At 41.4% G+C, this 14,706-nt stretch overlaps 1 protein-coding gene across 1 annotated transcript; it reads left to right on the forward strand.

Annotated features, from left to right (window-relative positions):
* Positions 1-1,855: 1,855 nt before the first annotated feature.
* LOC139460615 (uncharacterized) lies at positions 1,856-8,932 on the forward strand. The gene is made up of 3 exons (XM_071242083.1): positions 1,856-2,047; positions 6,113-6,494; positions 8,097-8,932. Exons 1-3 carry the CDS (start codon positions 1,856-1,858, stop codon positions 8,930-8,932), a joined length of 1,410 nt encoding a protein of 469 aa, XP_071098184.1.
* Positions 8,933-14,706: the final 5,774 nt, after the last annotated feature.

Consider the following 14,706-nt stretch of genomic DNA (forward strand, 5'->3'; position numbering starts at 1 on the left):
AAGATGTTTGGCGAACCACGCGATCGTGGAATGGTGTGTCAGATCAAGGGGTGAATCTGGAAGTCGAACATACGGTCAGTGGATCCTGGGGACTAGGGGACAGATCTCTTTGCCCCGACAGTGCGTCGACATAGGGGTATTTTCCTCACCCATGCGTCGATATCGCTCTATCTTCTACTTTGTCTTTATAGTGATATAGAGGCAGTATCGACCACGCGCTGAGATAACAGCAGAATCTATTCGTGACAATATGTCGAGATAGGGGTACCATCTACTCGTGACAACAAATGGAAAGTATATGTCTCTTCATGTGTCGAAATAGGGGTAGCATCGACCTGCATCCACGTGTTGTGATACGTGATATGTGAGTGAGTGAGTGAGTTTTGGCTTTACGCCGCTTTTAGCAATATTCCAGCAATATCACAGCGGGGGACACCAGAAAAGGGCTTCACACATTGTACCTATGTCGGGAATCGTAAGAGGCGGGTGAATGGATTGGGTGTTCAGACTGGTTGAAGCTTTAAACAAAAACCAAACATCTTTCTGGTTGTTGTTATTGTTGTTGATGTTAACCTTGATGATGATGGTGATGATGATGGTAGTAGAAACGTAATTTGGCTTTACCTGCACATTTATATAATTATCACAACTGTTGACGTCGTGTGGTGCCCAATATTTGATGACGTCACATGACACAGACAGGCCTTGACACATGATTGACAAGTTGCGGTGTGTATTGCATAGTGACGTTCACTAATCATGCCTGGCTAATTATAAACAGTCGGGCAGGTTTAATTACTTGTTTAAACACGCTTGTCAGGTTTAACAAAGAGTAATGAGGTTTAAGAAGGTTAAAGGTGGATTTTAAGACGAAGTAAAGCTATTCCGCAAGTTTATTAACCTTCATTTGTCACGATAATTGCACCATAAAAGCATATTCCTTAATTTTCAGTTCGCCTTTAACATCGCTTGTGTCAAAAGAAGAACGAAGTTATTCTCATTGTAAAACTTACAGGAATCTTGTTCTTTTGAATGTTTAAACTGTAAAAAATAATTGTAAATGTATAATTTTATAATAATAATAAGTCCAGATTATCCACCGAAACAGATTCTATTTGGCGTTAAGGGCAAAACTGCTGTGAACATTATATGAATGGACTACTGAAAACCAGAATTTCTGTATGATAAGTTTTGTCATTATATTCCTTATTTTAACAGATCACTACTGACAGGATTCAACAAATATCTTGGACCATCGGAGGAAAATATTCTACTCGATGAACTTTCGGCACTAACCCGGAAGTAAACGACGGAATCTTCCCACGCGATGACTTCACACTCCTCGTAGCATCGTCATATATAAATCCCCGCTTATCAGAACCATTTAAGGATGTCAGTGGATCGTATATAAATATGAGAACTTATTGTTATCCCCGGCAACAGGACAGCGTCGGCAAAGTGGAGGACATTTTGTTGAATATTTTGCCATCTTGACAAACCTTAGGCAGCTGAATTGTGCGTTGGTGAAATTCGATTGTAACTGGATACATTTTATCGAATTTTAGTATTAACTGATATTGAATGGATTTTGAATTTCACCTGTGGATTTTACAGAATATTTCCCGGATCCATTCGTTCAAATCCAAGCACATAACGTTAATTCATTTCAGATAAAAAGACTGATAATCGCCAAAAGAGGTATATGTTTCATTATCCGGAGGATATTTCACTCTGAAAGGACGTCTACTGCTAATTACACGCAAATACAAAATGTCAAATTGTGAGCTGTGAGCCAACCTGTTGTGACGTTTTCTTCTCAACTGTTGCATTTATTAATCAATCGTTCGTCACCGCTATGCCGTGTAACATTGGATATGTCCGACTCTTTCTCTTCTCAATATTCACGTATTTCACGTGCTTGTGGGAATTAGCCTATGGGAGAGCTCGTCTTATAGAGCCTACGATGAGATCGAGTTTATGGAGGCTAGGCGATGTCAACGTGCCAATGAACTATCTAGATGAGCTGTTGAACTGTGGTGGGTTTTATGTAAGTATTTTTTTATTGTTTATTTGTCTTACAGCGTTTGAATGTATTTTTATGAGCCATAGGAATTAGATTTATGCGATTAAAATTCATATTCATATTTCCTAATGAAGGGGTGGTTGGGTAGCCTTGTGGATAAAGCCGTAGTCCATCACGGCCCAGACCCGCTTTCTATTCTATAAATGAGGACAATGCGTGGAACTAATTCATATTGTAACCCGCCCTGATTTTAAAAGAATGTTGCTACAAGCAGCGTGACCCGTGAGGATTCCCGTTAGAATGTCTTCAGCAACCCATGCTTGCCGTGAAAGGCGATTATGTCTGTCGTAAGAGGCGACTAACGGAATCGGGTGGTCGGGATTAGTTGATGCATGTTATCGTATCCCAATTACGTAGATCGATGCTCATGATGTCAATCTTTAGCAACCTATGCTTCCCGAAAAAGGCGACAGCGCTTGTCGTAAGAGGCGACTAACGGGATCAGGTGGTCAGGATTGGTTGATGTATGTTATCGTATCCCAATTACGTAGGTCGATGCGCATGATATCAATCTTCAGCAACCAATGCTTGCCGTAAAACGCGACCTTAGTTGTCGTTAGAGGCGACTAACGGGATCGGGTGGTCAGGCTCGGTGACTTGGTTGGTGCATGTAATCGATCCCAATTTTCGTGGATCGATGCTCATGATATCAATCACTGGATTGTCAGGTCCAGACTCGATTATTTACAGACCGCTGTCATTAAGCTGGAATATTGCTAACCAATGAAATGACTAACAAGAAGTCAACATTTGCCAATGAAAACAGCTTTCACGAGCTATACGGCACAAGTTTCAAACTGGCAGCTCCAATACAGACTAGCTTTGAAAAAATATTTTGTAGTTGTACATTATCTATCTACCTTTTCATATATACGTATTGAAAAAGATTCGAGATCGAGGCATACCTCTTTTAGGCCCCGTGCTTGCACAATAACCTCGATAATGTACTAAATCATATCATGAATAAATTTTATAACTAATATTTATGACCAAAGAAATAAATGTCGCGCTCACATTCCCGACCTGTCAAGACGCGTGGCTCCTATTTGAGGCCAAGTGATTGCTCATTTTGACAAGATTGGATGGGAAAGCCTGCCAGAAGATTCAGTGAACTTGCAGCACGACATTTTGTCAGTAGCTGTAGTCCTGCAATCTGAAGTATCATCACGAACTATCGCGACGATTTATTAACAAAGATAACTGCAAGTATGCTTAAACTTAGTAAAAACAAGCCATTCCGGCGACAAGGAATTTAATTTACAGTAATGACAAAAATTGCAAAACTGCGTTTTTCAAGAAACATTTATTTTGCTAGCGATAAAAATGACCGTTGAGTTTTGATATAAGGTGGTTAATCTTCGAGTAAGTCGGCAGTCGGCGACACTATTTAGGCTACATTTAGCAGTGTGTCTTATCGTGCGTACATTACCAGCACGACATGAAGGACAAACATGTGCCAGTGTAGTTTATGGAGCCATTGACCAATTTCCCATCTAAATATACCTGCTCGCAGTCACCTGCCTGCCGTTTCCTCCCTGTATTGTAACCACGTGATCAAAACTCGACGATGTTTATAGTTAGCAAAATAGATATTTCTTGTAAAGCGCACTTTGCGTGTCCGTCGCCCTGATTCGCTACGTTCCTTCGTCTTATCGTGTTTCGCTGGTCGTGTGTTCGAATCATTTGGCCCCCAAAATATATACCTGTATTTCCTATTTCACTCCGTCCCAAAAATGGTAGGTAGGTCCCGTGTTTTGCCCTATTTTCTTTGAAGAACGGTAATTTGCAATATGTTTGTGGAGACCTGTTTTGAAATGAAGACAATGTCTGGTTGTATGCAATATGACCACTATCAGGATGGGGATCAATGCCATGATGCAAACGAGAAATGAGTTTAGGCGTCGGGGACACAAGATTAGGGTCGGCAAAAAAACAATTCATGTTTTCGTTTTTGGCTTTAGCATTTGTGGTTTCTTGCCATAACAGTACGCGCATGCGCATCTCTATATGAGCGAAAGAATCATTAACGCGACGTTATTTACCCCTCACCTCAGCACAGTAAGTCAGTCACCATGACAACGAAAAAAAATGGACCGTGAAGATATGGGACGAGCAAAGGTCTTCAGCAACCCATGCTTGCCGTAAAAGGCGACTATGCTTGTCATAACAGGCGACTTCAGGATCGGGTGGTCAGGCTCGCTGACTTGCGTGGATCGATGCTCATGATGTCAATCAGTGGATTGTCTGGTCCAGACGCGATTATTTACAGACCGCCGTCATATAGCTGGAATATTGCAGAGTGCGGCGTTAAACAACAAACAAACAAACTAAAATACTGTTCAATGCGTAGTGTCCCCTTCGATCACATCATTTGTATAGCGAAACATTAATATCAAACTGATGTTTACATTGAACATAAGGACTTAACTATTGTTTTATAATTTACTGATTTTACATACATGAATTAATTAATTAATCGCCCATTCAATTTTTTTAATACTGTTTTGTTTGTTTCTTGTTTGACGGTGCAATCAGCAACGTTCCATCCCATATGAGACCCGTGAAGATCCGTTCTAGAATAGGTCTTCAGCAACCCATGCTTGCCGTAAAAGGCGACTATGCTTGTAAGAGGCGACTACAGGATCGGGTGGTCAGACTCGGTGACTTGGTTGATGCATGTCATAGGATCCCAATTGCGTGGATCGATGCTCATGATGTCAATCACTGGATTGTCTGGTCCAGACTCGATTATTTACAGACCGCCGTCATATAGCTGGAATATTGCTGAGTGCGACGTTAAACAATAAACAAAGAACCAAACTAAAATAATGTTAAAGCGTAGTTAAACCTGTCCCAACATCAACATAATAATATTTTGTTTGTTTCTTGTTTGACGCCGCAATCAGCAACATTCCATCCTATATGACGGCGGTCTGTAAGCAATCACTAGCCATCGAGCCAGACCACCCGATCCCGTTAGTCGCCACCAAGCGGACAAGGCAATTGTACTTTTAAGTTTTAAAAAAATATATGGCATTCAAATTTAGCATCTGCTATGTGGAAAATTTTCAAGGAAAACTATTTGCTTATGTAAAAATCGCCCGAGGTCCTTTACGGGCCGGAAATGCTGACAGTTTGATTGTTTTGCGCGCGATCATGTGTTGTCTGGTTTGTGAAATGTTGTGTAAGGAGTCACTTGAATAAACAATGTGTCTTGCTCAAGTTTATGTGACACATGCAGAAGATTTATCTTCATTTCGTCTCATGGCTTTACCTTATTATATTCTTAAAAGTTTTGTGTGGCAGTAAGTGTATTCCTCAAACTCACATTCACAAAAAACAAGACAAATTATTTGATTGATATCTAATTTATTAACGCAAGTTGTAACAGCATATTGACAAATATGCACCCAAACAGCAAAATTTTCTTTGCTTGTTGTTTGACGCCGCACTCAGCATTATTCCAACTATGTGACGGCGGTCTGTAAATAATCAAGTCTAGACCAGACATTTAAGTGATTGACATCATGTGCATCGACGCAATTGGAATACGATGACACGCATCAACCAAGCCCGTTATTGTTATGGTTATTCAGTGGTGGTGTGTTTGATCATGGCTGTGTTTTGGACCCGGGTTTGCAGTGTTTGGGCGACTGTGCTCATCTTTGTCGCGTTTTGAAAACGTTGTATTTTTGTTTTGTGAAACCCAATTTGTACGTGTATGCCTTCTGTTGCCCGGAGGTAGGGGGGAGGGGAGGGGTTGGGAGTGTGTGTCATGGAAAAGTGAAAAGAATGTTATTGGAGGGAGAGCAACTTGACTGAAAAAGCAACACACGCATGACGTTTAAAAACTATATGCAAATAACGTACAAGCTAAAAGGAATCATACATAGAATGAAAAAACGAAAGAAAGATAGATCTAGTGAAAATCATCACCATCACCACCACCATCACCACCATCATCGCCACCATCACCACCACCGTTGTTGAATGTATTGTCACGACATTGTGATGTCCTTTTTAATGCAGGAACAATGGCAAAACGCCGCTGGACGATGCGGCGCGTGCGGTGACGCATACAATGACGTCATCAAGCAAAACGAATATCCTGGGATCTACTCCAAGCAGGCTCCGATTAAAACAATCCAAATGGGCCAGAAGTTGAATGTGACTGTGTACACTAGACAGAATCTGCTCGGCTACTTTGAGTTCCGACTCTGTCCACGTCAAGAAGGTCCTGTTGGTCCAAACCTTGAGACATGCTTCAAAACGCATCCAGCATTAGTAATTGAGGAAACTAATTCTACTCGCTATTACACCGGTAGCGGAAGGGAGTATTATGACATGCATCTGCGTATGCCTGAGGGACTGAGCTGTCAGATCTGTGTGTTACAGTGGAAGTATCACACTGGTGAGTATTCCAGCAGTCAAACTGTTTACTGTTACCAGTAAAGCCTAACCGTTTACTGTTACCTGTAAAGCCTAACTGTTCACTGTTACATGTAAAGCCTAACTGTTTACTTTTATCTGTAAGCCTAACTGTTTACTGTTACATGTAAAGACTAACTGTTTACTGCTACCTGTAAAGACTAACTGTTTACTTTTATCTGTAAAGCCTCACTGTTAACTTTTATCTGTAAAGCCTAACTGTTTACAGTTACCTGTAAAGCCTAACTGTTTACTGTTACATGTAAAGACTAACTGTTTACTGCTACCTGTAAAGCCTAACTGTTCACTGTTACCTGTAAAGCCTAACCGTTCACTGTTACCTGTAAAGCCTAACTGTTTACTGTTACCTGTAAAGACTAACTGTTTACTTTTATCTGTAAAGCCTAACTGTTTACTTTTATCTGTAAAGCCTAACTGTTTACTGTTACCTGTAAAGCATGTTTGCTGTTACCTGTAAAGCCTAACTGTTTACTGTAGAGTGAGGTGTGCACCATTTGGCATGCAGGGCCCCGTTTCACAAAGCGACCTTAGAGCTACGACTATCGTAAGTCAATGTTAAAGTATGAGAGTTACGATCATCTTAGCGCTACGATCGAATTGTGAAACGGGGCCCTGCTCCGTAACAGAAAGCACTGGAGCAAAATAATTTTGCCTCAGGTTTCCCCCAAAATAGTTGTTCACTTGACTGGATGCTGTGAACAATAATATGTTGTATAAAAACATATTTCAGCTCCTCCTTGAAATGTATGTTTTAACATACCCCCTACACCGCAACAATATTTTTAATTTCATTATCACTCCGTTGTTTAATTTGAAAATAACGGCCTGAACGATAGAAAAGAAACACAGAACACATAAATTCCCTCGATTATGCACCCGTTTTCTCTTTTTATTGATCACTTATAACTGCTCGTTAACTTTAATCTTGTTGGTTGGTTGGTTGTTATTTAACGCCGCTCTCAGCAATATTCCAGCTATATGACGGCGGTACTTTAATCTTCGAAATACAGAAATCGGATGTGCTTCTCCAAATGCTCCTGCCGCAAATTTAGAGACTCTATACTGATTACCTGTTTGTAAAATTCACTAGACGCTTCCTCCAATGAAAGGCTTGTCAGATCTTCCTGCATAAAGGTAAACTATTTGAATTTAATGAGATTGACCGTCACTACTTTATATTCCATCATACCCCGTGACATCTTCCCGAGGCAAGAGAGTTAACTTACTTCAACCCCTGCCGAACTAGGCTAGAATTCCTGGGCTCGTTCGTAGCGCCACCAGTGGCTGTTACGAGTTATGTCCCCTATATGCCTCTCCTATGGACCAATCAGATTCCACCCCTCGTATCACTTGCATTTGTTTCCATCAAAATGGCTGCGCCCTGTCAAGACGATCTGATCGACAATCAAGATCTATATTGTGATAAAATTTGGTCTTCCATCGCGAAGTGCATCAAATCAAAACTGGACTTTTATAGTCAGTTAACTCTCTTGCCTCAGGAAGATTGGCCTGCTCACTCACTCACTCACTCATTCACTCACTCACTCACTCACTCATGTTTCAGGGTACCGCATGGGCCGAGACCACAATGGGTGTAAAGAATGCCTCGGGTGTGGACCCCAGGAAGAGTTCATCAACTGCGCAGACATCCGAATCCTTGGCGACTCGGACAGCACGACCAACGGTCTAGACAACGGCCATGGTTCCATCAGTCGCAGTGGTAACAACCACGACACGACAGTGACCAACAACATCAAATCTGGCATCGTCTACACCTACCCCCGGGCTGGTTTGCATTACGCCTACGTCCAACCCAACGCCCAACCTCCCTCTTCCACCACGTCATCAACCACGACAACACCAACCACGACAACACCAACCACGACCGTATCTACTACAACTACAACGACTACCACACCAACTACAACCACTCAAACAACGACTACAACAACACAGGCCACAACGACTATGACGACAGCGATGACTACAACTGCAGTTTCCCAAAATTTTACAGCGTCATCAACTGCATCCCCTCCACCGCAGAACACAACACAGCAGCCTTGTAACGAAAGGTTTAGGAACATAATCTGTGGGCCAGCGAAACCCCAACAGTCCGTTAAAGGAATGTACGGGTGGTGTAGTCGACATTGTCGGGCCGGAAGTTGCCCTGGCCACTATTGTATGTGCTTTTGTGAGTACCCGGATGGCGCCCAGGTCCATCTAAAAAGCAACTATTATGTCATGAACAGCTCTTTTCCGAAGACCGGATTTCCAGTAAAAACAATGTGTTTTATTCCTACAGGACAGTGGCGTTCGAACCCTGGTATGAATCTTTGGTGTCAGATGAATTGTCCCGGCGCTTCATGCGAACGTGTGTGCGTCCGGGCAGTTTGCATTTGAGAGTTATCTCCCCTAATGTCCTTCAAATAGCATCCTTGATACGGTTGTGGAAGAAACAGGTCGTGTGACTGACTCGGGACTGCTACGCTGGCTTGACTAATTGGGAAATGCGTAGCTTTTGGGGGAAGACCATTAATTCGTCCTGCTTCACCATCAAGTGCCCGTTATAATTGCTTAGAATATACCCCCAGAATCCATTACCGGTCGTAAGGCGACTAAAGTGGATCAGGTGGCCAGGATCTGTAACCTGACTGATTACGTGTCATCGGCCCAATGGCGTGGATCGGTGTTCATGTTTTCAGGCACTGGTTTGCGTGGGCCAGACTCCATTATATAGATGTCCCCGTGACATAGCTGGAGTGCGGCGTAAAGCGACATTCACTCACTCATCATCCAGATGTTCGTGCGAACAGAGACCATGTGTTTTACTAGAGCCTGTGTGTAGCTAACACGATCCGGACGATCTCAAGGGACACTTCAGCTAACTTTAGATAACTTTTGCGATCTCAGTTGGTGTTTTTATTTTATTTTATTTTATTTTATTTTATTTTATTTTATGGGGTTGGCTCCTCATGGATGCTGTCCACTGAGCATTATCAAACAATTCACCGTTGAGGTAACCCTTCCCGTCAATACGTACTGTTGTCAGACAGCTGGTGTTGCTCAAAGGTCATCGCATGGTGTTTTCAGTGGAGTAACTTCCCTTTGGTGTTTCCAATTCCTTGATTGTTTCCATAATTCAGGAATATTCATGAACGAAAACAGTAAGAGATCATGAATATTTTTGGGGATATTTTTATGAAGTTGTGTGCTCAGTCTTCAATACAAAAATTATCCCCCAAATAGTAATGATCCCTAACTTATTTTCTTCAGTATACATCTCTCACGGCAACAGTGAGCCGCTTGTGCATACATCTGTGTAACAGTCAAACACTTTTTGTGTTTATAGCGAGCCTAGTTCTGATATTTGTATATCGGAGATGCGAAAAACAATCCTACTGGTGAGCCAGGATAAGTTGCGTTGTGGCTACCAATTAACCTTGTATGAGGTCCGCCCATTGGCGTGTACCATTGTGAAGGGGGTAGCGGGTGGTCCGCTACTAGTAGTACAATGGATATGTGCGTGTCCTGTCTTGGCTAACAACGAGTTCCAGTTGCGAGTTCAATAGCACATAACAGTACGTGATGATGTGAGGTACCCATTGACTGTGAAAACAGTGACAGGAAATTTGCACCGATAACAGTCAACACTCGCCTTTGTCACGAGCGATGCTCCTGCTCTGATGCGCTTCAGCGTAGATACATACAGTGGCAAGTCTAGTTTTTGACACTGCTTGAGATATATTTGTACACTCTTTCTCCATGTAATTCATCACATTAAGGCTAATTATCGAGCCTGAATGATTTGGCCATTTTTACCAAACTTTGACATGTTTGTTTGTTTGTTTGTTTGTAATATACTTCTATGAAACGACTTTTAGAAAATTCTGGTATCGACTTGTCACGCTGACCTCTAAATGGCCTATGAGCAACACGTGTGTTCGTGGAAGCGTTGTCAATTTCATCATAACCTGCACGTGCAGAACAAGCGTACACCCTCTCTACCTGTATCAAACCAAATATGTTTGCCCCAAATTTGTGCACCGCCTACTTGTCTCCAACGCGTTTTGTGAGTTGATTGAGCTTATCCTGGCTTACCAGCTACTGGTAGACACGCATGAGACAACCTCAGCCTGTCACTTGACCCCTGGGGTGCGCTGAATACACGATCGAAAGCGGCGTTTTCCTGGAACCCGCGTGACAGTAACATTCAAAAGCAATATGACATAAATACAGTATAGATGGTGATCTGGAATATCACTTTGTCTTTCAATAAATCGGCAGCTCGATATTTACGCTCCGGACGCAAGTGTTAACTCGCTCTTGGTACATATTGCATGTGGAACGTCCACATTAATTCATTGTGCACGTGCGTTACGTGTACTTTCACATCAACCCGAAAAAAAACTGAATGGACTTGGCCAAGTCACGGGAACCGCTACTTCTACTCTCGGTAACACGTCGGTGTCCTCCATTGCGTATGTTATGACAAGTAGCGTTTGAGAGTATTGGTTGATGCATGTCAGCGTTTCCCAATTGTGTAGATCGATGCATGTGTTGTCAATCACTGGATTGTTAACTTCGGTCCAGATACGATTAGTTACAGACTGCCCGTCTTTCAGAAGAAATATTGCTGATAATTTAAGATAAGGTGCACCTTCATGACCAATTTGAGATAAACACTTTTGCTTTTATGGTGGGAATTGGCTGCGAAATTCACATTCTAAATAGTCCACAATGTATTTGCTTTGGGTTTGTAGAGGGCTGCTCTATGGCGGGTATTCATTGAGAGTCTATAGCGCGACACTTGACCTCCCTATGGTTAAGAATAATTATGAATATTAATTATTCCGATACGACCGTATGCAGGTTGTTGCCAAATTGTGTTTAAATGATTATTTAATAATTATCAATAATTAATGATAATCGTTTATTTTATTACACAAATCATTTATAGGTTCAACGTTGTAACATATATTATGTAACAAAAGTGTGATCATATTCGTGTGTTATCATGTGTTTTGGTTAAAACGCTTCTTCTAATTGTCTTAATCTTTGGTATAATGGTTAGAATCGGTCTTCAGCAATCCATGCTTGTGGTGTCTGGTCCACACTTGATTATTTATAAACCATATAGCTGGAATAGTGCCGGGTGCGGCGTCAAACAACAAACAAACAAAACTGGGGCAGTGGTGTTTATATTTCAGAAGATTTATTATCATTGTTTCATAAAATTCAGTGTACGAATTTAAAAATCGTCAAGCTTTTTAAACTCTTTACACAGACTATTGAGTTTGAAAGGTTCCGTGATATAACTGAAATACTGTTCCAAATGGCGTTAAACTCGACTACCTCACAGACATGAAAACACCTCTGTGGTTTCCAGCAAACATGCTTGTCAAAAGATTTGTTTGTGTTGTTTTACGCCGCACACAATATTCGAGCCATATGACTGCGGTCTATGAAGCTACGTAATAGACAGTGTGTTCAGGCTCGGTGACGTGATTGATTGCATGTCATCGTACTCCTACAGCGTGATCGCCAAGACTCGATTATTTACGGGCTGTTGCTGTTTGCGGAGTTAGAGGATGAATCAAACAAGTCAATATCATATAAATCCATATTACAGTAAACTACGGTTATAACGAACTCAAAGGGACCGCTTAATTTAGTTCGTTATAACTGTAGTTCGTTATAAGCATATATAAAGCAAATGGCCGGGACTAAAAAAAGGTTCGTTATATCCGTTTGTTCGTTATAAGCGAGTTCGTTATAAAGGTAGCACTGTAATTATTATTTTTCAGTCATCAGTGAATTGATATGATCACAATTACTTTTGTTTATGAGTGAATGACATGCATACCTTCTACGTATACGTTTTTGATTTGCTTCAGAATTGTCACCCATGAACGAAAGAATTGCAGGTTTCTGACGGTGTTTAGGTTAAGCAATATTCACATGAACAGCGGATATAAAGGGAGTTGCGCCCCTTGGGCGTGCCAGAATCCTATGGTCGTTGGTTTAAGTCCCACTTAGATGTGATTATTACCTTGGTTTGTCAGCACCATACCCTTGCTAGTGGGTTTCGTCAAAGTGGTAAACGTCTTAATTGAATCACCTTGAGCTTTACTCCCCCTTTAAGCTTACACGCCGTGATATTACTAAAATAATGTTCAAAGCGGCGTACGTTAAACAGAAACCACGCCCCCTCTCGTTATACTGTACAGCACACAATATATATCATATATATGTACATTTTGTATGTTCCTGGCCGAGTGAGATGTTGCATGGTGTGTCGCAATCATGAAACTGCAATAGGTACGATTAAGCCTTTATTTATTTACGTGTGTTGGACACAGCTGTATATTTTATCAATAAAAGCTTGGATACTGTGTTGTTTTTTGTTTAAAATGTTTTTCAGCCTGAAAATAACTTGCACGATCAAAAAGACGTGAAAACCAGCTGGCAAACGTGCTTATTCGGAAATCAGAACAGACTGGTCTAATGCAATCCTTTCGGTTCTATTTACATATTCTTTTGCATAATTATATAGATATGATACTACAACTGCGACAGCAGGGCGCATGACAATATTTCTTTATTGCACGGCGCCAGGCGCCGTGTCTAATTTGTTATGGGTCTGAGAAAATTACATGGGGCATATGCCATAGGGATGAGTAATCGTTGGAAAGATGTAACCAAATTTTTAAAAGAAACCTTATCTTGGTCTCAGATGTGTATAATGATATGTGTACATACGAATATACATACATAATTATGAAAATATTTTTTAAACATTCCTAACCTTAAATTAACACTAAACATGTTATTCGGCAACAATCATGAGCCACGTCCTGTCCTAGACTGGTTTACCTGCCCCAGAGCCCTTGCGCTCCTCTCCTTAATAGGCGAAGGGCTGGGTACCAATCTAGCTATTTCCCCATAAAGCATTTTGCTGCGGTGAAGCGTTTACTGTTGCGAGGGACGGAGACAGGCCAACCGCATATCTATATACGGGAAACGTTGACCCATTTCCAGGAAGCGAAGTCTGCCTATCGAGAGGGCCGGGAACATACATATAGCATATGCGCTATGCTATGCGGAAAACGTTGACCTAGCTTCCGTGTAACGAGATATTAGCACTTGTGGACAGTGTGAATAATTGACGTATCAGGCTACAATCGTAAACATATTACCATTAAGGAGTAACTCTCATAGAGAAGTATGGTTCATGGTTAAACATAACAAACGCACTCACAACGTTGTGGGTTTCAATTTTAACAATATCTGCATGTCTCCTTGTGCAGATCTACTTCATTATAAAGCCATATTACAACAGTAGCTATTACTTTGAATAGATTAACTATGAAATAATATCAATAATTTTACCACTGTAGATATGTCAATGTCAACAGTATCATGTGTACCACTATGATTGTGTCAACTTAGTACCCCATGTTCCTTGAAAACAATAACATTTTTGTTTTTTTCGTTTTTTGTCGTTGTTGTGAAAACATATTACTAGTTTTGTTTTCATAATATGTTTGTTTCTACTGTAATATTACATAAATATTTAAACTGAAATGTGCCATATTCCCATTCTGATTCTGAAGGTACCAATTACAATTTGTTTTATGTTTTGGGTTACATACGCTCTATGACAGTACAGGTACTTGCATCAATAGGTAGGTATTGTACAAACTGTCTTTGCCGCGTTGATCCTCTGGATCAATATTATGTTGTACATCACTGTGAGGGCGGTCGGGTAGCCTGGTGGTTAAAGCGTTCGCTCGTCACGCCGAAGACCCGGGTTCGATTTCCGACATGGGTACAATGTGTGAAGCCCATTGCTGTTGTTCCCCGCCGGAATATTACTGGAATATTGCTAAAAGCGGCGTAGTGAGTGAGTGAGTGAGTGAGTGAATTGGGTTTAACGCCGCTTTTAGCAATATTCCAGTTATATCGCGTCGTGTCAGCTAAATGTGGGAGGAAAGTCCGAAGTGATGCATGTCTCAGACGTTTACCACTTCGGTGAAACCCACGAGCACGGGTATGGTGCTGACAAACCTAGAAACATAATCGGGGCGATCCGGGATTCGAACCCACAATCATAGGTTTCTGGCGTGCCCAAGGGACGTAACTCTGCACAGCGAATCGCGACGCCGTAGTCGACT

Source organism: Haliotis cracherodii, unplaced genomic scaffold, assembly GCF_022045235.1.
Source record: "Haliotis cracherodii isolate W230 unplaced genomic scaffold, xgHalCrac1.p SCAF_14, whole genome shotgun sequence".
NCBI classification, from domain to species: domain Eukaryota; kingdom Metazoa; phylum Mollusca; class Gastropoda; order Lepetellida; family Haliotidae; genus Haliotis; species Haliotis cracherodii.